Source organism: Rattus norvegicus, chromosome X, assembly GCF_036323735.1.
Source record: "Rattus norvegicus strain BN/NHsdMcwi chromosome X, GRCr8, whole genome shotgun sequence".
In the NCBI taxonomy this organism is placed as follows: Eukaryota; Metazoa; Chordata; class Mammalia; order Rodentia; family Muridae; genus Rattus; species Rattus norvegicus.
The window spans coordinates 3525431-3550759 of NC_086039.1; the positions used below are offsets into that span (position 1 = coordinate 3525431).

General features: G+C 40.2%; 1 protein-coding gene across 11 annotated transcripts in view; it reads left to right on the forward strand.

Annotated features, from left to right (window-relative positions):
* The window catches only part of Zfp182 (zinc finger protein 182), a 74019-nt gene that overhangs the window by 44440 nt on the left and 4250 nt on the right, over positions 1-25329 (forward strand). For 8 of the 11 annotated variants that reach the window (XM_039100585.2, XM_039100575.2, XM_039100584.2 and 5 more), the window contains 2 exons: positions 13706-13850; positions 14014-14148. In XM_039100585.2, coding sequence (XP_038956513.1) covers positions 13706-13850; positions 14014-14148 — 280 coding nt within the window. Of the gene's footprint in view, positions 1-13705; positions 13851-14012; positions 14149-14862; positions 14945-18992; positions 19042-25329 lie in introns of those variants that run through there. The other 3 variants (NM_001401241.1, NM_001401240.1, XM_063279712.1) reach the window with 2 other exon arrangements.

Consider the following 25329-nt stretch of genomic DNA (forward strand, 5'->3'; position numbering starts at 1 on the left):
GGCAGCCTTGTCTAGTCCCTGATTTTAGTGGGATTGCTTCAAGTTTCTCTCCATTTAGTTTAATGTTAGCAACTGGTTTGCTGTATATGGCTTTTACTATGTTTAGGTATGGGCCTTGAATTCCTATTCTTTCCAGGACTTTTATCATGAAGGGGTGTTGAATTTTGTCAAATGCTTTCTCAGCATCTAATGAAATGATCATGTGGTTTTGTTCTTTCAGTTTGTTTATATAATGGATCACGCTGATGGTTTTCCTTATATTAAACCATCCCTGCATGCCTGGGATGAAGCCTACTTGATCATGGTGGATGATTGTTTTGATGTGCTCTTGGATTCGGTTTGCCAGAATTTTATTGACTATTTTTGCGTCGATATTCATAAGGGAAATTGGTCTGAAGTTCTCTTTCTTTGTTGGGTCTTTGTGTGGTTTAGGTATAAGAGTAATTGTGGCTTCATAGAAGGAATTCGGTAGTGCTCCATCTGTTTCAATTTTGTGGAATAGTTTTGATAATATTGGTATGAGGTCTTTTATGAAGGTCTGATAGAATTCTGCACTAAACCCGTCTGGACCTGGGCTCTTTTTGGTTGGGAGACCTTTAATGACTGCTTCTATTTCCTTAGGAGTTATGGGGTTGTTTAACTGGTTTATCTGTTCCTGATTTAACTTTGGTACCTGGTGTCTATCTGTCTAGGAAATTGTCCATTTCCTGCAGATTTTCAAGTTTTGTTGAATATAGGCTTTTATAATAAGATCTGATGATTTTTTGAATTTCCTCTGATTCTGTAGTTATGTTTCCCTTTTCATTTCTGATTTTGTTAATTTGGACACACTCTCTGTGTCCTCTCGTTAGTCTGGCTAAGGGTCTATCTATCTTGTAGATTTTCTCAAAGAACCAACTTTTGGTTCTGTTGATTCTTTCTATGGTTCTTTTTGTTTCTACTTGGTTGATTTCAGCTCTGAGCTTGATTATTTCCTGCCTTCTACTCCTCCTGGGTGTATTTGCTTCTTTTTGTTCTAGAGCTTTTAGGTGTGCTGTCAAGCTGCTGACATATGCTCTTTCCTGTTTCTTTCTGCAGGCACTCAGCGTTATGAGTTTTCCTCTTAGCACAGCTTTCATTGTGTCCCATAAGTTTGGGTATGTTGTACCTTCATTTTCATTAAATTCTAAAAAGTTTTTAATTTCTTTCTTTATTTCTTCCTTGACCAGGTTATCATTGAGTAGAGCATTGTTCAATTTCCACGTATATGTGGGCATTCTTCCCTTCTTGTTATTGAAGACCAGTTTTAGGCCGTGGTGGTCCGATAGCACGCATGGGATTATTTCTATCTTTCTGTACCTGTTGAGGCCCGTTTTTTGACCAATTAAATGGTCAATTTTGGACAAAGTACCATGAGGAGCTGAGAAGAAGGTATATCCTTTTGCTTTAGGATAGAATGTTCTATAAATATCTGTTAAGTCCATTTGGCTCATGACTTCTCTTAGTCTGTCTACATCTCTGTTTAATTTCGGTTTCCATGATCTGTTCATTGATGAGAGTGGGGTGTTGAAATCTCCTACTATTATTGTGTGAGGTGCAAAGTGTGTTTTGAGCTTTAGTGCGGTTTTTTTTACGTATGTAGGTGCTCTTGTATTTGGGGCATAGATATTTAGGATTGAGAGTTCATCTTGGTGGATTTTTCCTTTCATGAATATGAAGTGTCCTTCCTTATCTTTTTTGATGACTTTTAGTTGAAAATTGATTTTATTTAATATTAGAATGGCTACTCCAGCTTGCTTCTTCCGACCATTTGCTTGGAAAGTTGTTTTCCAGTGTTTCACTCTGAGGTAGTGTCTGTCTTTGTCTCTGAGGTGTGTTTCCTGTAGGCAGCAGAATGCAGGGTCCTCGTTGCGTATCCAGTTTGTTAATCTATGTCGTTTTATTGGGGAGTTGAGGCCATTGATGTTGAGAGATATTAAGGAATAGTGATTATTGCTTCCTGTTATATTCATATTTGGATATGAGGTTATGTTGTGCTTTTCTTCTCTTTGTTTTGTTGCCAAGACGATTAGTTTCTTGCTTCTTCTAGGGTATAGCTTGCCTCCTTATGTTGGGCTTCACTATTTATTATCTTTTGTAGTGATGGATTTGTAGGAAGATATTATGTAAATTTGGTTTTGTCATGGAATATCTTGGTTTCTCCATCTATGTTAATTGAGAGTTTTTCAGGATACAGTAACCTGGGCTGGCATTTGTGTTCTCTTAGGGTCTGTATGACATTAGTCCAGGATCTTCTGGCCTTCATAGTTTCTGGCGAAAAGTCTGGTGTGATTCTGATAGGTTTGCCTTTATATGTTACTTGACCTTTCTCCCTTAATGCTTTTAATATTCTTTCTTTATTTTGTGCGTTTTGTGTTTTGACTATTATGTGATGGGAGGAGTTTCTTTTCTGGTCCAGTCTATTTGGAGTTCTGTAGGCTTCTTGTATGTTTATGGGTATCTCTTTCTTTAGGTTAGGTAAGTTTTCCTCTATGATTTTGTTGAAGATATTTACTGGTCCTTTGAGCTGGGAGTCTTCACTCTCTTCTATACCTATTATCCTTAGGTTTGATCTTCTCATTGAGTCCTGGATTTCCTGTATGTTTTGGACCAGTACCTTTTTCCATTTTACATTATGTTTGACAGTTGAGTCAATGATTTCTATGGAATCTTCTGCTCCTGAGATTCTCTCTTCCATCTCTTGTATTGTGTTGGTGAAGCTTGTATCTACAGCTCCTTGTCTCTTCTTTTGGTTTTCTATATCCAGGGTTGTTTCCATGTGTTCTTTCTTGATTGCTTCTATTTCCATTTTAAATTCCTTCAACTGTTTGATTGTGTTTTCCTGGAGTTCTTTCAGGTATTTTTGTGACTCCTCTCTATGGGCTTCTACTTCTTTATTTATGTTTTCCTGGAATTCTTTCAGGGATTTTTGTGACTCTTCTCCATGGGCTTCTACTTGTTTATTTATGTTTTCCTGGAATTCTTTCAGGGATTTTTGCGATTCCTCTCTGTAGGCTTCTACTTGTTCTCTAAGGGAGTTCTTCACGTCTTTCTTGAAGTCCTCCAGCATCATGATCAAATATGATTTTGAAACTAGATCTTGCTTTTCTGGTGTGTTTGGATATTCCGTGTTTGCTTTGGTGGGAGAATTGGGCTCCAATGATGCCATGTAATCTTGGTTTCTGTTGTTTGGGTTCCTGCGCTTGCCTCTCGCCATCAGATTATCTCTAGTGTTACTTTGTTCTGCTATTTCTGACAGTGGCTAGACTGTCCTATAAGCCTGTGTTTCAGGAGTGCTGTAGACCTGTTTTCCTGTTTCCTTTCAGCCAGTTATGTTGACAGAGTGTTCTGCTTTCGGGCGTGTAGTTTTTCCTATCTACAGGTCTTCAGCTCTTCCTGTGGGCCTCTGTCTTGAGTTCACCAGGCAGGTTGCATGCAGCAGAAAAGTTGGTCTTAACCTGTGGTCCCGAGGCTCAAGTTTGCTCGTGGGGTGTTGCTTATGAGCTCTCCGCGGTGGCAGCCACCAGGAAGATCTGCGCCACCGTTTACGGGAGCTTCCGTGCACCAGGGTTCCAGATGGCGTTTGGTGTTTTCCTCTGGAATCAGTAATGTGTGCAGAGTGCAGTGTCTTCTGGTTTCCCAGGCGTGTCTGCCTCTCTAAAGGTTTAGCTCTCCCTCCCAAGGGATTTGGGTGCAGAGAATTGTTTATCCGGTCGGTCCCTTCAGGTTCTGTCGGTGTCTCAGACGCAGCGGACCTGCTGCTCCTGGGCCCTCCTCTACGGGAACCCAGAGGCCGTATACAGTTTCCTCTTGGGCCGGGGATGTGGGCATGGGTGGGCAGTGTTGGTGGTCTCTTCCGCTCTGCAGCCTCAGGAGCCACCTGACCAGGTGGTGAGCGCTCTCTCCCAAGGGGTTTGGGAGCAGAGAGCTGCTGCGGGCAGGGATCCGCCGGTTTGGGACTCCCGCTAAATACCGGAAGTGTCTCCTTCAACTTTTTCAATATGTGTCTAATTACCCCCAAGGGGGTCTTGTTCCTAGTTCAGTGGTTTGCTGCTAGTGTTGACTTCTGTATTAAAGATGGTCTGGATGTGTCTCATGGAAGAGATCTATATCCGGTCCCTTTCAGCGTGCATTTTTTAGCTTCATCAATCTTACCTAGTTTTGGTGGCTGTATATATGGGCCACATGTGTGGCAAGCTCTGAATGGCCATTCCTTGAGTCGCTGCTTTAAACTTTGCTTCCATATCCCCTCCTATACATATTTTCCCCTTTATAGAAGGAGTGGGAGCATCCCCATTTTGATCACCCTTCTTCTTGAGCTTCCTGTGTTCTGTGGATTGGGTAATTCGAGCTTTTTGACTAATGTAATATCCACTTATCAATAAATGCATACCAAGTGTGTTTTTCTGTGATAGAGTAACCTTACTCAGGATGATACTTTCTAGTTCATTCCATTTGTCTTTGAATTTCATAAAGTCATTGTTTTTGATAGCTGACTAGTACTCCATTATGTAGATGTACCACATTTTTTTAATCCATTCCTCTGTTGAAGGGCATCTGGGTTCTTTCCAGCTTCTGGCTATTATAAACCAAGCTGCTATGAACATAGTGGAGCACATGTCTTTGTTGTATGTTGGAGCATCTTTTGGGTATATGCCCAAGATAGGTATAGCTGGGTCCTCAGGTAATGGAATGTCCAATTTTCCGAGGAATCTCCAGACTGATTTCCAGAGTGGTTGTACCAGTTTACAATCCCACCAACAATGGAGGAGAGTTCTGCTTTCCTCCATCCTTGCCAGCATCTGCTGTCACCTGAGGTTTTTTTTATCTTAGCCAATCTGACTGATCTGACATGGAATCTCAGGGTTGTTTTGATTTGCATTTCCCTGAAGATCAAGGATGTTGAACATTTCTTTAGGTGCTTTTTGGCCATTTGATAATCCTCAGCTGAGGATGTTTGTTTAGCTCTGTACCCCAATTTTAATAGGGTTATTTGACTTTCTAGAGTCTAACTTCTTGAGTTCTTTTTATATTTAGGATATTAGTCCTCTATCAGATGTAGGATTGGTAAAGATCTTTTCCTATTCTGTTGGTTGCCGTTTTGTCCTAATGACAGTGTCCTTTGCTTTACAACAGCTTTGCAGTTTTATGAGGTCCCATTTGTCGATTCTTGATCTTAGAGCATGAGCCTTGGTGTTTTGTACAGGAAATTTTCCCCCCGTGCCCATGTGTTTGAGACTCTTCCCCACTTTTTCTTCTATTACTTTGAGTATATCTAGTTTAATATGCAGGTCCTTGATCCTCTTGGACTTAAGTTTTGTACAGGGTGATAAGCATGGATCGATTTGTATTCTTCTACATGCTGACCTCCAGTTGAACCAGCACCATTTGCTGAAAATGCTATCTTTCTTCCATTGGATGGTTTTAGTTCCTTGTCAAAGATCAAGTGACCATAGCTGTGTGTGTTCATTTCTGAGTCTTCAATTCTGTTCCATTGGTCTATCTGCCTGTCTCTGTACCAATATCATACAGTTTTTATGACTATTGCTCTGTAATGCTGCTTAAAGTCAGGGATTGTGATTCCTCCAGAAGTTCTTTTATTGTTGAGTTTTCACTATCCTGGGTTTTTTGTTATTCCAAATGAATCTGCAAATTGTTCTTTCTATCTCTCTGAAGAATTGAGTAGGTATTTTGATGGTGATTGCATCGAATCTGTATATTGCTTTTGGCAAAATGGCCATCTTTACTATATTAATTCTGCCAATCTATGAGCATAGAAGATCTCTCTATCTTCTGAGATCTTCCTCAATTTCTTTCTTCAGAGACTTGAAGTTCTTGTCATACAGATCTTTCACTTGCTTCGTTAAAGTCACACCAAGATATTTTATATTATTTGGGACTATTGTGAAGGGTGTCATTTCTTTAATTTCTTTCTCAGCCTGTTTATCCTTTGAGTAGAAGAAGGCTACTGATTTGTTTGAGTTAATTTTATACCCCGACACTTTGCTGAACTTATTTATCTGTTTGAGTAGTTCTCTGGTGGAACTTTTGGGGTCACTTAAGTACACTATCATATCATCTGCAAATAGTGATATTTTGATTTCTTCCCTTCCAATTTGTATCCCTTTAACCTCCTTTCGCTGTCTGATTGCTCTGGCTAGGACTTCGAGTATTATATTGAATAAGTAGGGACAGAGTGGGCAGCTTTGTCTAGTCCCTGATTTTAGTGGGATTGCTTTAAGTTTCTCTCCATTTCGTTTGATGTTAGCTACTGGTTTGCTGTATATGGCTTTTACTATGCTTTGATATGGGCCTTGAATTCCTGATCTTTCCAGGACTTTTATCATGAAGGGGTGTTGAATTTTGTCAAATGTTTTCTCAGCATCTAATGAAATGATCATGTGGTTCTTATCTTTGAGATTTTTTTTTATAGAGTGGATTACATTGGTGGATTTTTATGTATTAAACCATCCCTGCATCCCTGGGATGAAGCCTACATAAACATGATGGATGATCATTTTGATGTGTTCTTGGATTCAGTTTGCAAGAATTTTATTGAGTATTTTTGCATCAATATTCATAAGGAAAATTGGTCTGAATTTCTTTTTCTTTGTTGGGTCTTTGTGTGGTTTCAGTATAAGAGTAATTGTGGCTTCATAGAAGGAACTCAGTAGCGCTCCATGTCTTTCTATTTTGTGGAACAGTTTGGACAGTATTGGTATGAGGTCTTCTATGAAGTTCTGATAGAATTCTGCACCAAACCCATCTGGACCTGGGCTCTTTTTTGTTTGGAAGACTTTTAATAACTGCTTCTATTTCTTTAGGAGTCATGGGGTTGTTTAGATGGTTTAATTGGTCCTGTTTTAACTTTGGTGCCTGGTGTTTGTCTAGAAAACATTTCATTTCCTCCAGATTTTCCAGTTTTGTTGAATATAGGCTTTTGTAGTAGGATCTGATGATTTTTTTATATCCTCAGATTCTGTTATGTCTCCCTTTTCATTTCTTATTTTGTAAATTTGGATACACTGTCTGTGACCTCTGGTTAGTCTGGCTAAGGGTTTATCTATCTTGTTTATTTTTTCAAAGAACCAACTTTTGGTTCTGTTGATTCTTTCTATGGTCCTTTTTGTTTCTACTTGGTTGATTTCAGCTCTGAGTTTGATTATTTCCTGCCTTCTACTCCTCCTGGGTGTATTTGCTTCTTTTTGTTCTAGAGCTTTTAGGTGTGCCGTCAAGCTGGTGACATATGCTCTCTCCTGTTTCTTTCTGCAGGCACTCAGAGCTATGAGTTTTCCTCTTAGCAGAGCTTTCATTGTGTCCCATAAGTTTGGGTATGTTGTACATTCATTTTCATTAAATTCCAAGGAATCTTTAATTTCTTTCTTTATTTCTTCCTTGACCAGGTTATCATTGAGTAGAGCATTACTCAACTTCCATGTATATGTGGGCATTCTTTCCTTACTGTTATTGAAGACCAGCTTTAGCCTGTGGTGGTCTGATAGCACGCATGGGATTATTTCTATCTTCCTGTTTTGTGGCCTGTTTTGTGATGAGTTATATGGTCAGTTTTGGAGATGGTCCCATGAAGTGCTGGGAGGAAGGTATATCCTTTTATTTTAGAATGCAATGTTCTATAAACATCTATTAAATCCATTTATTTCCTAACTTCTGTTAGTTTCTCTACGTCTCTGTTTAATTTCTGTTTCCATGATCTGTCCACTGATGACAGTGGAGTGTTGAAATCTCCTACTATTATCATGTAAAGTGCAATGTGTGCTTTGAGCTTTATTAAGGTTTCTTTTATTAATGTAGTTACCCTTGCATTTGGAGCATAGATATTTAGGATTGAGAGTTGATCTTGGTGAATTTTTCCTTTGATGACTATGAGGTTTTCTTCCTTATCTTTTTTAATGACTTTTGGTTGAAAGTCAATTTTATTTGATATTAGAATGGCAACTCCAGCTTGTTTCTTTGGGCCATTTGCTTGGAAGGTTGTTTTCCACCCATTTACTCTGAGGTAGTGTCTGTCTTTCTCTCTAAAGTGTGTTACCTGCATGCAGCAAAATGTTGGGTCCCCTTTATGTATCCATTCTGTTAGTCTATGTCTTTTTATTGGGGAATTGAGTCCATTGATGTTGAGAGATATTAAGGAGTAGTGGTTGTTGCTTCCTGTTATTTTCATTGTTAAAGGTAGAATTATGTTTGTTTGCCTCTCTTTTGGTTTCATTGCAAGGAAATTATATTCTTGCCTTCTGTATGGTGTAGTTTCTCTCCTTGTGTTGGAGTTTTCCATCTATTATCCATCTATTTGTTGGGCTGGAATTATAGAAAGATATTGTGTAAATTTAGTTTTTTCATGGAACATCTTTGTTTCTCCATATATGTTAATTGAATGTTTTGCTGGATATAGTAACTTGGGCTGGCATTTGTGTTCTCTTAGGGTCTGTAAGACATCTGTCTAGGATCTTCTGGCTTTCATAGTCTCTGGTGAGAAGTCTGGTATAATTCTTACAGGTCTGCCTTTATATGTCACTTGACCTTTTTCCCTTACTTCTTTTAATAGTCTTTCTTTGTTTTGTGCATTTGGTGTTTTAACTATTATGTGACGAGAGGAATTTCTCTTCTGGTCCAATCTATTTGGAATTCTGTAGGCCTCTTGTATGGGCATCTCTTTCTTTAGGTTAGGGAAGTTTTCTTCTATAATTTTGTTGAACATATTTGCTGGCCCTTTAAGTTGGGCATCTTCACTTTTTTCTATACCTATTATCCTTAGGTTTGATCTTCTCATTGTGTCCTGTATTTCCTATATGTTTTCGGCGAGGAGCTTTTTGCATTTTACATTATCTTTGACAGTTCTGTCAGTGTTTTCTATGGTATCTTCTGCCCTTGAGATTCTCTCTTCTATCTCTTGTATTCTGTTATTGATGCTTGTATCTCTTGCTTCGGTTCTCTATATCCAGGGTTCTCTCCCTTTGTGCTTTCTTTATTGTTTCTATTTCCATTTTCAATTCCTTCACCTGTTTGGTTGTGTTTTCCTGTTATACTTCCAGAGATTTTTGGTTTTCCTCTCTAAGGCTTCTACTTCTTTACTTTTTTTTCCTGCATTTCTCTAAAGGAGTTCTTTATGCCTTTCTTAAAGTCCTCCATCATTATCAAAAAATGTGATTTTAATCTAAATCTTGCTTTTCTGGTGTGTTTGGATATCCAGTATTTTCTTTGTTGGGAGAACTGAGCTCTGATGATGCCAAGTAGTCTTGGTTTCTGTTGCTTAGTTTCCTGTGCTTGCCTCTAGCCATTGGGTTGTCTCTGGTGTTTGTCTTGCTGTTTCCGAGCCTAACTTAACCCTGCTGTAGGCCTCTGTGTCAGCACTCCTGTAGAACTTTTTTCCTGTTTTCTTTCAGCCTTTCCTGAGAACAGGTGCTCTAGATTTCAGGTGTGTCAGTGCTCCTGCAGATGTCTTCCAGCTCTAGGCAGGGGGCAGGAATCGAAGGGTCCTGCCCCTGATTGCTCGTAGGTCCTTGCACCCAGCAGGCACAGTTTGCACTATGCGATTCCCTCTTGGGTCTGGACTGTGGGCAGACCGTATTCTCCTCTGACTTCTCAGGAGTGTCCACACTTCTGAGGGTCCAGCTCTCTCCCGCACGGGATTTGGGTGCAGGGAGCTCTTTGGCCAGATCAGTTTGGTCCTGGGCTCAGACGAGAACCACATGTACCAGTGGCTGTCTGTTCCTTTACCCCTGTGTCCAGAGGCAATGTGCAGTTTCCCCTTGGACCAGGGATGTGGGTCGAGGTGTGCAGAGGTGGCAGTCTGTCCTGCCGTCTCAAGATATCTGTACTCCTGGGTCAAATCGATTCATTCTTATCACCATGTACAAAGCTGAAGTCCAAGTGGATCAAGGATGTCCACATAAAACCAGATACACTCAAAATAATAGAAGAAAAAGTGGGGAAAAGTCTCGAACACGTGGGCACTGGAGAAAATTTCCTGAACAGAACACCAGTGGCTCATGCTTTAAGATCAAGAATCAACAAATGGGATCTCATAAAACTGCAAACCTGTTGTAAAGCAAAAGACACTGTCATTAGGACAAAACGGCAACCAACAGAATGGGAAAAGATCTTTACCAATCCTACATCTGATAGAGGACTAATATCCTAAATATACAAAGAACTCAAGAAGTTAGACTCCAGCAAGCCAAATAACACTATTAAAAATGGGTACACAGCTAAACAAAACATTCTAAGGTGAGGATTATCAAATGGCCAAAAAGTACATAAAGAAATGTTCAACATCTTTAGTCATCAGTGAAATGCAAATCAAAACAACCCTGAGATTTCACCTCACACCAGTGAGAATGGCTAAGATCAAAAACTCAGGTGACAGCAGATGCTGGTGAGGATGTGGAGAAAGAGGAACACTCCTCCATTGTTGGTGGGATTGCAAACTGGTACAACCACTCTGGAAATCAGTCTGGAAGTTCCTCAGAAAATTGGACATTGCACTACCTGAGGATCCAGCTATACCTCTCCTGGGAATATACCCAAAAGATTCTCCTACATACAACAAAGACATGCTCCACTATGTTCATAGCAGCCTTATTTATAATAGCCAGAGGTGGAAAGAACCCAGATGTCCTTCAACAGAGGAATGGATTAAAAAAATGACTTCATGAAATGCATAGGCAAATGGAATGAACCAGAAAATATCCTGAGTGAGGTAACTCAATCACAGAAAAACACACTTGGTATGCACTCATTGATAAGTGGATTTTTGCCAAAAAGCTCGAATTACCAAACATGCTATCTACAGACCGCAGGAGCTCAAGAAGAAGGATGACCAAAATGCAGATTCTCCCACTCCTTCTTAAAAGGGGGGAAATATCCATAGGAGGGGATATGGAAGCAAAGTTTAGAGCAGCGACTCATGGAACGGCCATTCAGAGCCTGCCCCACATGTGGCCCATATATATACAGCCACCAAAACTAGATAAGACTGATGAAGCTAGAAAATGCATGCTGAAAGGGACCGGATATAGATCCCTCCTGAGAGACACATCCAGAGCATGTCCAATACAGAGGTCAATGCTAGCAGCAAACCACAGAACTGAGAACAGGACCCCCTTGGGGGGAATTAGAAGAACTATTGAAAGAGTTGAAGGATCTTGCAACCCCATAAGAACAACAATGCCAACCAACCAGAGCTTCCAGGAACTAAATCACTACCCAAAGACTATACATAGACTTACCCAGGGCTCTAACAGCATATGTAGCAGAGAATAGCATTGTTGTGCACCAGTGGAAGGGGAAGACCTTGGTCCTGCTAAGGTTGGACCCCCAGTGCAGGGGAATATGGGGGGCAATAAGGGCGATATATAGGAGAACTACCCGTATGGGGGAGGGGGAAGGGTGAGAATGGGTGCTTATGGACAGGAAACCGGGAAGGGGAATAACATTTGAATTGTAAGTAAAGAAATATATCTAATAAAATATTTTTTTAAAAAAAGGAGTGAAGCATCCACATTTTGGTCCTCCTTTCCTCGGATACTATTTCATAAACGCTCCATACCCTCTCAAAACAGTGCCACCAGCTAAGGAGCAAATGTTCAAAGCTTTGTGCAGTACATTTCATATTTTAATCATAACATATATGACCCTAATTTCCCCTTCAGTCTTTCTCCCACCATTACCCAACCTTCAAATGCTTCTAGTTCTTTTGTTTCCATTTTGTCCTTCAGAAATGATGCACTTTATGACTCACTTTGTGCCCTGCACATTGTTCCTACAGCTAGCAGTTCTTGAGAGCTGATCAGTTTTTTCAGTTCTTTCATACCAGTAGATGGCAGTCCACTAGGCCTCTTTTTATATATGATCTCAGCTTCCCTTACCCCCTCTGCTCTGGCTTTTCAGACTGCTCTTGTTTTCCTAAACAGTTCATTGCAAGAGTTTGAAAGACAGCTAACCTGGATGTTTGTGTTCTGGTTGCTTGCTTGTTAGTTTTTCATTTGTAGGTAATTAGAGCATTCTGTATTAGTCTCTAACTTATACATTGTGCTAAACGTATTGATTATGTGTAGTATATGATAGGTTGATTAGTATATTTTATTGGGAAGTTTATGGAGAGATTTGAGGGATTTTTTACTAAGTCGAGTTCTTTGAAAATGCTAAGGATTTAACCCAAACCTTTCTGCATGCTAATGTAAGTGCCCTGCTACAAAGTTATATCTCAAGCCCCTATATGGAAATATTTTGATTTACACAAGTGTGTTCATTCTAAACTACTTGAAAGCTCCTTACTTTTAATTTTAGGAATCCAAGTTATAATTTACATACAATAAAATAGATCCTTTTACTGCATAGTTCTGTTAACTGATAGCTGTATAAGCACCACCACAATGGAAGCAAGAGTTCTGTTACTCCCTTTGTAGTCAGGCCTTCCCATGCCTGTCTTCTGACCACTTGTATATATTCTCTCTCTGCAGTTTTTACTGTCCCATTACTTATTATATAAGTGGAACAATATAGCTGCTTGATCCTGGCTTCTTTCATTTAGCACAGTACATTTACTATCTGTATTATCATCTGTGTTATTTATTGTCTTTTGTTTGTATTATTGAATATTATGACATTATATGGATTCAAGTTTTTCAAGTTTGGCCATTTGCTGACTAAAAAGTGGTTAGGTTATTTCATGTTTGGGTGATTAAAAATTAATATTTATTTATAAGCTTTTGGGGACTGTGAGATTTTCATTTCACTGGAATAAATATGATTGGAGCATGATTGTTGGATTGTTAAGTAGTATATGATTAACTTCACAAACATTTGGAACTCTGTTTCCAAAGGCCAGTACTATTTCTTCTTTCATGTCTGTGATCCAGCTGTTCCATATATATATACTACTAGATACTGTAAGATTTCCTATACTAAGAGATGTGTGGTGGCACCTCATTTCACTGTAGCTTTAATTTGAAGTTCCATGATGACTAGTGATGTTGAACAACCTTGTTTGTATTTATTTTCCATTTATTTGTCTTATTTGGTGAAATATTCCGCTTCTTGTTTTGTATTTGCAGAAAGTTCTTTTATTTTAGTTTTTATACTCCAATAGTTTAATAGTACTTTTTATATTATCATATATCTAAGATGTAATATTTACTATTGTTCTGTGACTTACCTTTTCATTATCTTTAAGAGTATCAAAAACAAAACAAAAAAGAGTGAATATCTTTGGAATTTTTTTGGTTACAGAAAAATACTTGGCTCATCCAGATTTAAGGGACTTTATTCAATACTTTTTTCCCTACAAATACTATGGGTTTAGATACTACATTTCGGTCAGTGATGCATTTAGAGGCTTATTTTTATGCTGCAAAATCACTTGTTGGAATACAAATTTTCAAGAAACTAAGCAGGAACTGAGGCAGAGACTGTGGAGTAATGCTACTTATGAGCTTGCTTTTTCTGCCTTTCTCAGCTACTTTTCTCCAAGACCCAGACCCACCTGCAAAGAGATGGTACTGCCCCAGTGGGCCAGGCCTCCTTCATCAACTAGCAATTAAGAAAATGCACAACAGATAGGCCTGTAAACCAGGGATTGAACTGGGAGCTCAATTAGTAGTTTTTTCACATTATATCCTTATCATTCAGTGGTCAGCATTTTAGAATAAAAGAAGTTTGCCATTTACAGGAACTAGTGACATTTGAGGATGTAGCTGTGGATTTCACGAAGGAGGAGTGGCAATACTTGAACTCTCCACAGAGGACTCTGTACCGAGACGTGATGCTTGAAACCTATAGTAACCTCGTTTCTGTAGGCAAAGTGGCTTCCACAGGTAATTTTTGATGGTTATTGTATCCAGTAAGGGCACGGGAGCTTTGCTTGCTTGTCTTCACATTTTCCTCTTCTTAAAGGAAACACAAAATATTGGTTAAATGGTTTGTGTTAAGTGACAGGTCCCTTCTGCTGACCCCAAACTCCAACTTGTGCTGTTTCAGGCTCTGAAGAACAAGGAAGTACCTATCATTTATCATCCTCAGAACAGCAGGTTACTAAGCCTGATCTCATTATCAAGCTGGAGGTAGAAGAACCAAACCCAGAAGATGTGGAAATTCCAGTTTGGAGCTTTCCAGGTAGTATCTTAAAACAGCCCTCTGTCTTGGTTTTCTTTTAAGCTAGATCAGATTCAGGGCTTTCTTTTTCTCTTTTTCTTTCCTAATTATTTCCATCAGGTATTTTGTCTGGCACAGTTGTCTGTTTTATGCTATTAGTTACTGGTAATTGCTGCTTAGTCTAATTCACTAATAAATACAAAATGATGACCATATCATTTTTTCGTTAATTAATTTATTCACTTATTCACTGTACAACACAGCCCCTCCCTCCTTTCCTTCTAGTTCCACCCACACAAACCCTTCCCCTAATTTCCCCTCCTCTTTTCCTCAGAGAAGAAAAACTCCATGGGTACCAACCCACCCTGGCTCATCAAGTCACAGCAGCACTAAGCTGTTCCTCGTTCTCTGAGGCTAGACAAGGCAACCCAGCTAGGGGAAGGGAATCCAAAGAAACTCTCTGGTTTGGGTTCAGTCTCTGCGAGCCCCCATAGGCCTAGGTTAGTTGACTCCTCAAGTTTTCTTATGGTGTCCTTGATCCCTCTGGCTCCCTCAATCCTTTTCCCCACTCTTCCTCCCCCGCACCCCCCCAGAGCTGGGGACCGAACCCAGGGCCTTGCGCTTGCTAGGCAAGCGCTCTACCACTGAGCCAAATCCCCAACCCCTTCCCCACTCTTCCATAAGACTCCCTCTACATAATGTTTGTCTCTGGGTCTCTGCATCTGTTTCCATCAGCTGTTGGATGAAGCCTCTCAGAAGACTGTGATGCTAGGCCCCTGAATGCAGGCATAAGAGAGTATCATTAATAGTGTCACAGGTTAGTTCTCTACCATTGTATGGATCTCAAGTTGGGCTTGTCATTGGTTGGCCATTCCCTCAGTTTCTGCTCCATCTTTGCCCCTGTAGGTAGGACATGTTTTGAGTCGAAGTATTTGTGTGTGGGTTGCTTTCCTTATCCCTCCACTGGGAGTCCCGCCTGGCTCTGGGAAGTGGCCACTTCAGGCTCCATATCTACCCTGCTAGGAGTCTCAGCTAGGTTCACCCCCATAGACTCCTAGGAGCCTCCCCCATCCCTGGTCTCCAGCTTGTCCCAGAGAGACCCCCTTCTGGTTTCCATTCTCTCAGCCCTTTCACACACACCCCAACCCCTACTCTCCCCATACCTGTTCCCCATCCATATTCCCATCTCTACCCTTTCTCCCACCCTGTTCCCTTCCTCTATCAACATCCAATGTCTGTTTTATATCCCATTCTGAGTGAGATTCAAGGATCCTCCCTTGGATCCTCCTTGTTACTCAGCTTCGATGGATTATAGCATGGTTATCCTGTACTTGGCTGAGTCATCAAAGGCTAGTCTCACAACCAAAAATTTTTAATTTTTTATGCTTGAGAAATTCATACACATATACAATGAAATATGATCACACTTACCCAACCATTTCCCACCTCACATTCCCATTCCTCCCATCATCCCATCAACAGATCTTTCTCACAACTTCGTGTCTTTTCTTTTTCTTACAACCAAGTCCAGTTAGTGCTGTCCATGTGTTCATTAATGTGAGGAAACTCAAAGCAGTTGTTACATGCACAAGACAAAACCAGCCCAAATTGCAGCATAGATAGAAAATAGAAGATCACAAGACTGTCACCCCTTACTAATGAACTATTGGTTGGAAGGAGATTTGCTCTTTGAGAATATGGCCACTAGTAGGACTCCCATGATTCAAGAATGAGATTTTAATTCTATCATTTATTATTTAGCTAGAATACTTCTATGAAGAGAAATTGTCAGGGCCTGGGATGGTGGCACCTGCCTTTAATCCCAGCACTCAGAAGGCATAGACAGGAGGATCTCTGTGAATCTGAGAGAGAAAAAAAGAACAGAGGGAGAGATGTTGTCTGTCATTTATTATTTGGTTAGCATGAGTTATATATTCTGTAGAATGACTAAGGTTTTGTTTATCATTCTTCAAGATAATTTTAGTGGGGCTGGAAGATAGCTCAGAAGTTAATAGCAATTGCTACTCTTCTAGAAGAATTGAGATTGTTTTCCTAGCACCCATATCAGTAGACACACAAACACCTGTAACTCCAGCTCCAAGGAATCCAAAACCCTCTTTTTGCCTCTGTGGGTACCTAAACTCATGTGCACATACCCACACATGGACACATTGATATAAATAAAAGTAAGTTTTAAGACATTTTAAAATGGTTTTAAACATCATCTGAAAGTGACCAACAAGTTATATCCTTTTTAATTAAAATTTTCATTCAAGTATATATATTGTATGTTGAACATATTTCCCTTCTTTCTTAGTTAGGATTACTATTATTGTGATGAAACACCATGAGCAAAAGCAAATTAGGGGAAAGGGTTAATTTGGCTTATACTTCCACATCACTGTTCATTACTAGAGGAAGTCAAGACAGAAACTCAAACAGGGCAGGAACCTGGAGGCAGAAGCTGATGCAGAGCCCTTGGAGGGATGCTGCTTTCTGGCTTGCTTCCCATGGCTTGCTCAGCCTGTTTTCTTATAGAACCCAAGACCACCAGAGATGGCACCACCCACAATGGGCTGAGCACTCCACATCAACCACTAATTAAGAAAATTCCCTATAGGCTTGCCTGTGGCCTGATCTAATGGAGCCATTTTCTCAATCATGGTTCTCTCTTCTCAGATGGCTATAGCTCTGGTCAAGTTGACATAAAACTATCCAGCTTAATTCACTTAATGTGATTATCTGTAGTTGCCTCCATTTTTCCTAGGAATGACACAAACCCATTGTTTAAAACTGAAAAAAATCTTTTGTGTATATATAACATTATTTTCTTTACCCTCTCTCTACCTATGTTGATTTCATAATTTAGCTATTGTGAGTACTACTACAGTGGCAAGGACCTCAGTGATATGTGATATGTTAATTTGGAGTTCTTTGGATAAATAGCCAAGTTATATCGTTTTCTGTGTAGTATTTTTACCTTTATAGGTATAGCATTTTTAAGTCCTTTGTGATAGCAGGTGCTCACTGTTTTGTCCAGGATAGCTTAAAACTTATACTATTCCTGTCTCAGCCTTAACAATGCTTAGATTACAGGAATGACTCACCACGACAGGCCAAACATTTTTGTTATAAGAAATTGCCTTAGAATTCTTATGAGTCAAACTATCCCACCTTTAGTTAATGAAAACCCTTCAAACTAACCACCAAGTGTGCTGCTGAGGTTAAAATTTAAGATTTGTTACATTTCTTCTCTCTAATCTATAATTGCTATTTCTTCAAGGATTCCTCCTTCCTTTTAGTGGAAAATAGTGTTTTATGACCACAATTTGAATCTTATTTTCCTTTTATTGGAAATAGATTGTTTTCCTCACATGATATATCCTGATTTATAGTTTCCCTTCCTTTTACTCCTTGTAACTACTCCCCTCATCCCCTCCCATCCAAATTCACTCCTTTTCTGTTTCTCATTAGAAAATAAACAGACTTCTATGGAATAACAATAAAATAATGTAATAAAATAAGATAAAACAAAAAAGAGCACATCAAAATTGGACAAAATAAACAGCAGAAAAGAGCCCAAGAGAAGGCACAAGAAACAGAGACCCACTCTTTCACACACTCAGGAATAAATATAAAGATAATATAAATTTTTAAAAAAGAAAAGAGATAGCTTAACATGACAGTTTGGAACAAGAAACCTCCAATGATGCCACTGAGTTCATTTTCTGTTGACCCTGTACTTCTGGGCGTTTAGCCTATTCTTAAGAGTAGTTTGTTTCCCCACTGAGATTCCCTTGGGGAAAATTAAATTTTTATTTGTAAGTGGTTATCACTTGGCTATTGCTTGTGGGTTAGGGAAAGGGGATGTGTCCACTTCTCCTTTCAGCTGTAGGACCCCAACTGTGCAGACACATGTAGGCCCCATGCAGGCTGTCTCAATTTCTGTGGCTTCATATGAGCTTTGCTCTTATTGATTTATAAGGCCTTGTTGATGTGCTTAGCTCTTAGACTCTTTCTTCCTCTTCAACCAAGGCATTCCCTGAGCTCTGAGGGGAGGGATTTTATTTAGGGCTTAGTGTTCCAAGATCTCTCACTCTCCGCTTATCTGGCTGTGAGTCTCTGTATTTATTTTCATCTGCTATAGAAGGATGATTCTCTGATGATGGCTTAACAGGGCACTGTGAGTATGAGTATAGCAGAATGCCATTATGGTCATTTTATTGCTCCTTTTTTGAGAACAGTATTATTTGGTTTTAATGCTAGGTCTCTGGTCTATCTAGTATAAGGTTTTGTTTTGTTTTTCTTTTATTCTTCTCTCATATATTACATCTCAGTCACAGTTACCCTCGCTCCTCTCCTCCCAATCCCTGCACCCACCTCCCCTCACCCCCTAGATCTACTCCTCCTCTATTTCCTTTCAGGAAAGAGCAAGACTCCAAAGGATATCAAATGAACACAGCATAAAATGTTACATTAAGTCTAGACACAAACCCTCACATCAAGATTGGACTGGGCAATGCAGTAGGAGGAGAGTCAGATACAGCCCGTGCTCCCATAGTTTTAGGAGTCACTTAAGAAGGCCAAGCTATACAAATGTAACATGTGCAGAGGCCTAGATCAGACCCACATAGGCTCCCTAGTTGTCAGTTCAGTCTCTGTGAGCCCTTATAAGCCCAGGTTAGTTGATTCCATGGGTTTAATTGTGGTGTCTTTGTCCCCTCTGTCTCCTACATTTCTTTCTCCCCCTTTTCTGCAGGATACCCAGAGTGCCATCTAACATTTGGCTGTGGGTCATTTATGTGGGTCAATTATGAATTGTTTCATTGACTTTTTTTGCCAGTTGTGTTTTGGTTCTATCCTAGGTATCTGGGCTATCCAGCCTCTGGTTCCTGACCATCCAGGCAGTGTCAGGTATGGGCTTCCTCTCATGATGTATGTCTTGAGTTGGACCAGTTGGCCACTCCAAGTTCTGCACACCTTTACCCCAGCACATCTTTCAGGCAGAAGTTCTTGATCACTCCAAGCAGTGTCGGATAGGGGTTACATCTCAGGGAGTGGGTCTTAAGTAAAATCAGGTATTGGTTGGTTACTCCCAGAAGCTTTTTACCACCATTACACTAGCATATCTTACAGGCAGAGTACCATTATTAGAGGGGATTTGGCTGGTTTGGTGTTTACACTTCTCTTTTGGTAATATGCAGAGTATCTTCCTATACTAAAGATACCACCGCACATAGGAATGAAGTCTGTGTAGGCACCAGCTGGAATTCTCCATGTTTGATAAATTGTGTAGGTATTGTCTTCAGCAAGTCCATTTGTGGAGAACTACATATAGTCTTGGCAACAGGCTGAATTGTTTGGGGTTTCCCATAGAACCTATTTGGCCAACAACTCAATTATAATCCAATCCCAGTAGTAGAAGCTTCATTTGATAATAAAAGATGGTCAGTTGAGGCTGTCTCCCCCCATAATTTGGTGATTTCATTTAGATTACTTTCATGTATTTTAGGAAGCTTCTACTGTATTAGATTTCCATACTACCCTTCAAATGGACCTTAATTTTAACTGTCTCTCCATATTTCCTCTCCTCTCTCTCTTCTTCACCCCTCCAATTGATCCCCCTGTTCCAGTCTTCCCCACCCCTCCACCATCCATCCATAACTATCTATTCTATTTCCCATTCCTAGAGAGATCTACATGCACACACGCGTGCGCACGCGCACACACACACACACACACACACACTCCATAACTGACCTCCATAGTTCTACAGACTACACCTTTATGTAACAGCTAATAATCATGTAATCAGCAAATATATATCAATATTTCTGGATCTGTGTTACCTTACTCAGGATGATTGTTTTTCTAGTTATATCTATTTACTTGTAATTTCATGATTTCGTTTTTTAAACTGAGTAGTACTCCATTGTATAAATAAATGTACCACATTTTCTTTATCCATTCTTCTGTTGAGGGGTATCTTGGTTGTTTCCAGTTTCTAACTATTATGAATAGAACAGCAATGAATATGATTGAGCTAGTGTTGCTGGGGTAGGATAAAGCATCAGTTGGGTATATGCCTAAAAGTGATACAGCTGGTTCTTGACATAGATCAATTACCCTCTTCCCAGGGAAGTGCCATGCTGATTTCCATAGAAGTAGTACAAGTTTACATTCCCACCAATGTAGAAATGTTCCCTTGCTTTACATCCTCACCAGCATGAGCTGTCAATTGTGGTTTGGGGATTTGGGTGGGTTTTTTGTTTGTTTGTTTGGTTGGTTGGTTGGTTGGTTGGTTGGTTTTTTTTTTTTTTTTTTTTTTTTTTTGGACCTTAGACATTGCCATTCTGACAGGTATAAGATGAAATCTCAAAGTAGTTCCTTGGTGGCTAAGGATGCTGAATATTTCTTTAAGAGTTTTCTCAATTGAGAATTCTCTGTTTAGATTTGTAGCCCATTTTATTTGTTTTCTTGATATCTGTTTCTTGAATTCTTTTTTATTTTTATTGGTTATTCTATTTATTTGTATTTCAAATATTGTCCCCATCCCAGTTTCCCCTATACAAACCCCCTATCACATCCCCCATTCCCCCTCCTCCTGCTTCTATGAGGGTTCTTCCATACCCACCCACCCCCCACTCCTGCCTCACCACCGTAGCATTCCCCTACACTGGGAGAAATGAATCTTCACAGGACCTAGGGCCTCCCCTCCTGTTAAGGCCAGATAAGTCCATCCTCTGCTACATATACAGCTGGAGCCATAGGTTCCTCCATGTTTATTCTTTGGTTGGTGGTTTAGTCTCTGGGAACTCTAGGGTGTCTGGTTGGTTGATGTTGTTGTTCTTCCTATGGAGTTGCAAACCCCTTCAGCTCATACAGTCCTTCCCCTAACTCCTCCATTGAGGTCCCCCCCTCCCCGCTCAGTCCGATGGTTGGCTATAACCATCTGCTTCTGTATTGGTAAGACTCTGGCAGAGCCTCTCAGGAGACAGCTATATCAGTCTCCTGTCAGCATGCACTTCTTGGCATCCCCAGTAGTGACTGGATTTGGTGACTGCATATGGAATGGATCCCCAAGTGGGGCAGTCTCGGGATGACCTTTCCTTCAGTCTCTGCTCCACTATATTTTGGAATTATCACTCTGTCAGTTGTATGGTTGGTAAAAAATGTTTTCCCATTCTGTAGGCTGTCACTTTTTCCAAATGACAGTATCCTTTTGTTGTACAGAAATTTGTTAGTTTCATATGGTTCTATTTATTAATTGTTAATCTTTGTATCTGTGCTATCAGAAGATCTTTTCCTGTGTTAATGAGTTCAAGGCTACTCCCCAGTTTCTCTTCTATAAGGTTCAGTATACCTGATTTTTTTAAAAGTTTTTATTGGTTCTTTGTGAATTTCACATCATGCACTCCAATCCCATTCCTCTCTCCCTACCCTCATACCCACCCTCCATCCTTGCAAACCCCTCCCACCCCTCCCCACATACACACAGAGAAAAAAATCTTGTTATGGAAGCTTTTGTATATCATAATGGGTCCCAAAGTATTCACTTTTGTCCATAATTCTTTGCTTGAAAATGTTCATTGCAATGATGTCTTGGTCTGGTACTAGGCCTCTGTCTTATACTACTCTATCAATACTGGAACCGAACTGAGATTCCTCTCAGATACCCTAGTTTTGCCATGAGCCATGGAGATCCTGGAAAGCATGTTCCTTCATATATTTCAGTCTATCAATGGTGGTAGATATTAGGGTGGGCCAATCCAAAGCCCAGAGATGATCAGCCCACAGGCTCTCACATTCTCTCCCACTTGGGGACTGCTCACCTACAACCCCCACAACCACAACCAGCTTTACCCTGCTGCCCAGGTAGGGTCCCAGGCCTGCTCTCCCAAGTACTGTGGCCAGTAAGGGACACAGCCAGTTCTCCTACTCTCATAATCTCAGGGCCACTTCTCCAGTCTGCCATAGATGGTGAGGGATGAGGGAGGGGAGGAGGGTATTTCTCCCTTGTCAATGCCACCACCTAGCAGACAAGAGGCAGGGCCAGCTCTCCTGCACTCACACCCTTGGGACCAGTTCACCTACACCCCTGCTGCCATCTTGGTTAGTTCTACTTTGCTGCCCAGGTAAGGTACAGCACCTGCTCTCCCAAATGCTGCAGCATGTGAGGGGAAGGACTAGCTCTCCTGCTCTCATGACCCCATCAGGCCAGCTCCTCTGTCTGCCTCCAGTGGCAAGAGCAAAAGGGAAGGGAGGGGATCTATCCCTTACCAAAGCCATCACTTAGCAGACAAGAGGTAGGGCTGGTTCTCCCATACTCACACTCTTTGGGATGGCTCATTTGTAACTCACACATCAATGGACAGCTCTATGATATTGTTTAGGTGATGTGTTGGGCCTGCTCTTCCAAGTGCTGCAGCTGGTGAATACTATGCCCATCTTCCCTGTTCTCATGACCCCAGGTCCAGATCTCCTGTTTGCCAGAGATGGTGAGGGCGATGTGGGAAGAGGTTATCTCTCCCTTGCCCACACCACCACAGGGAAACAAGGGGTAGGGCTGGCTCACCTGCAACTTCCACAGGGTGTAGGCCACTGTCCTGAGTACTGCAGCTGGCTAAGGGGTCAGCTTTCCTGCTTTCATGCCTCTAGGGCCAGCACTCCCAGGTAAGGGGTGGGGCCATTTCTGCACAGCCCTCAGGCATTAGTGTCCCTGAGCAACAGCTCAGATGTCAGCACAGGCCAGGACCCCACCATGGTTCCAGGTGGTATCTATTCCCATCAGGCTGCTCCTTACTACCCTTGAGTCTCCAGTTCTACCTGTCTTCATTGTGCCTACATCCTTATTTCTCTTTCTCTTCCATTTCTCCACCACTTACTTGCCCTTCTCAGTATCTGGTTTTATGTTCAGGTCTTTGATCCATTTCAGCTTAAGTTTGTGCAGCATGATAAGTATGGATCTATATGGTGACATCCAGTTTCACCAACACCATTTGTCAAAGATGCTGTCTTTTTTCCAACATGCATTTCTGGCTTCAATATCAAAAATCAGGTGTCTATAGATATGTGGATTTATGCCTGGTCTTCAATTAAATTTCATTGGTTAATGTGTCTGTTTTTGTGCCAATACCATGCTGTTTATGTTTCTATAGCTCTGTAGTACAATTTAAAATTGAAAAGCATAAGACCTCTAGCAGTTTGTTTATTATTCAGGACTGTTTTAGCTATCCTGAGTTTGTTGTGTTTACACATGAAGCTGAAGATTGTGAAGAATTATGTTGTAATTCTCATGGGAATTGCTTTTGGTAGGATGGCCATTTTTACTCTATTAATCCTAATGGTCCACATGCATCAGAGATATTTCCGTTTTGTGGTAGCTTCTATAATTTCTCAAAGTTTTTATCATATAAGGCTTTCATTTGTTGATTAGAGTTATCCTAAGGTTTTTGATATTATTTCAGGCCATTATAAAAGGTGCCACAAATTGATTAATTATTAAATCACTTTTAAACATTTTCATTCATAGGTGGTAGAGATTATGTATAAAATTCTTTAAAGGAAAGACCTATGTCTTCAAATTGATATTTCTACATCAAATTCTAGTAGTTTTTATTTTATTAGATTTTAGTGTACATTTGTGTATGTGTTCTTAGATGCACATGCATGAATGCCCCAGCATTTGTTTGATAGTCAAAAGAAATTTTACAAGGCTGGGTCCCCTCATTTCTTTTACCTTGCAGATCCCTAGATTAAACTAAGGTCATGGATAGTTTAAGGTCATGTTTTGATTCATTTTTCATCTGAAAGTATCATTCTGAGTCTGCTACGCACACAGAGTGTATGGAGTCAAATGAAGCAATGATGTTGGTATCTCTGAAAATTGAAACTTCTCATTGGGAAATAGAAATGACAAGGTATCTACCAATATTAGGGAAATTTTTTATTCAGTTTTGCTGATGATTTTATAAGATGTCATGGTTCTGAAATGAAATCTAGAAAACCAGGTTACTAAGAACAGCTCAGGGCTGAGGAAGCAACTCTGGAGATAAAATGTTTATTGCCAAGTCTGTTGACCTGAATTCAGTTCCTGAAACCCACAGGGTAGAGGGTGAGAACTGACTCCTACAAGTTGTCCTCTGGCCACCACATATGTGCTATGGTATGTGAGCTCACATAACATACAAAATAAATAAATAAATGTAAAATGTAAAAATATCAGCCTAGCATCTTCCCTTTCCCTTTCTTGTCTTCTTTTTCTCACGGGCAACCATTTGTGGAATTTAAAGGTTTATCTTCTCATTGGTTTCTTACATCATAACCCTATATTAACATTTAAACATTGATCTAATTCTTTAAAATTTTACTCTGCTATGTACTATGGTTTGGTTTGGTTTGGTTTGGTTTGGTTTGGCTTGGTTTGGTTTGGTTTGGTTTGGCTTGGCTTGGTTTGATTTGGTTTTTGAGACAGGGTCCAATTGTTTAGCCTTGGCTGGCCTGGGACTCACAATGTAGACCAATATGGCCTTTTAAGTCACAGAAATCTCCTCTCCTGCATATGCTTCTGAAATGCTGAGATTAAAGATGTGAACCACCAAACTTGGCTCCTATGCACATTTTTGTCCCTTTTCACTTTCTGAGAACATAACAAATATATATTTGTGTATATAAACTCATTATTCCTTTTCCTTAAGATTCCTTTTTTTTTATTTTATGTACCTGAGTACAGTATTGCTTCTTATTTTATAATACAAATAGATTAGATCAAGTGAAAAGCTGAGTCATGATTTACTCCTGGTCTAGATAATCCACATGACCTAAACCACAGACATTTTACTACTTCTGACCACCTAAGGAGGTTCAGAGTTAGCAGATCCTAGATGTGGTTTGACTCTTTTTAAATGCAACTTGTGAGACCTCTTCTTTTTTTTTTAATTAGATATATTTCTTTACTTACATTTCAAGTGTTATTCCCTTTCCCGGTTTCCTGTCCATAAGACCCCCACCATCTCCCCCTCCCCCATACGGGTGTTCCCCCCCCCATCCATCTCCCTTACTGCCCCCCCACATTCCCCTGCACTGGGGGGTCCTCTTCTTATGACTCAGTGTTCATCTCTTGCTAAGAACTCGTGCTTTTCTATCTAGAGAAAGGAAGTCACAGAAAGGGAAACCACAACCATAGGACCTATTTTAAAATTC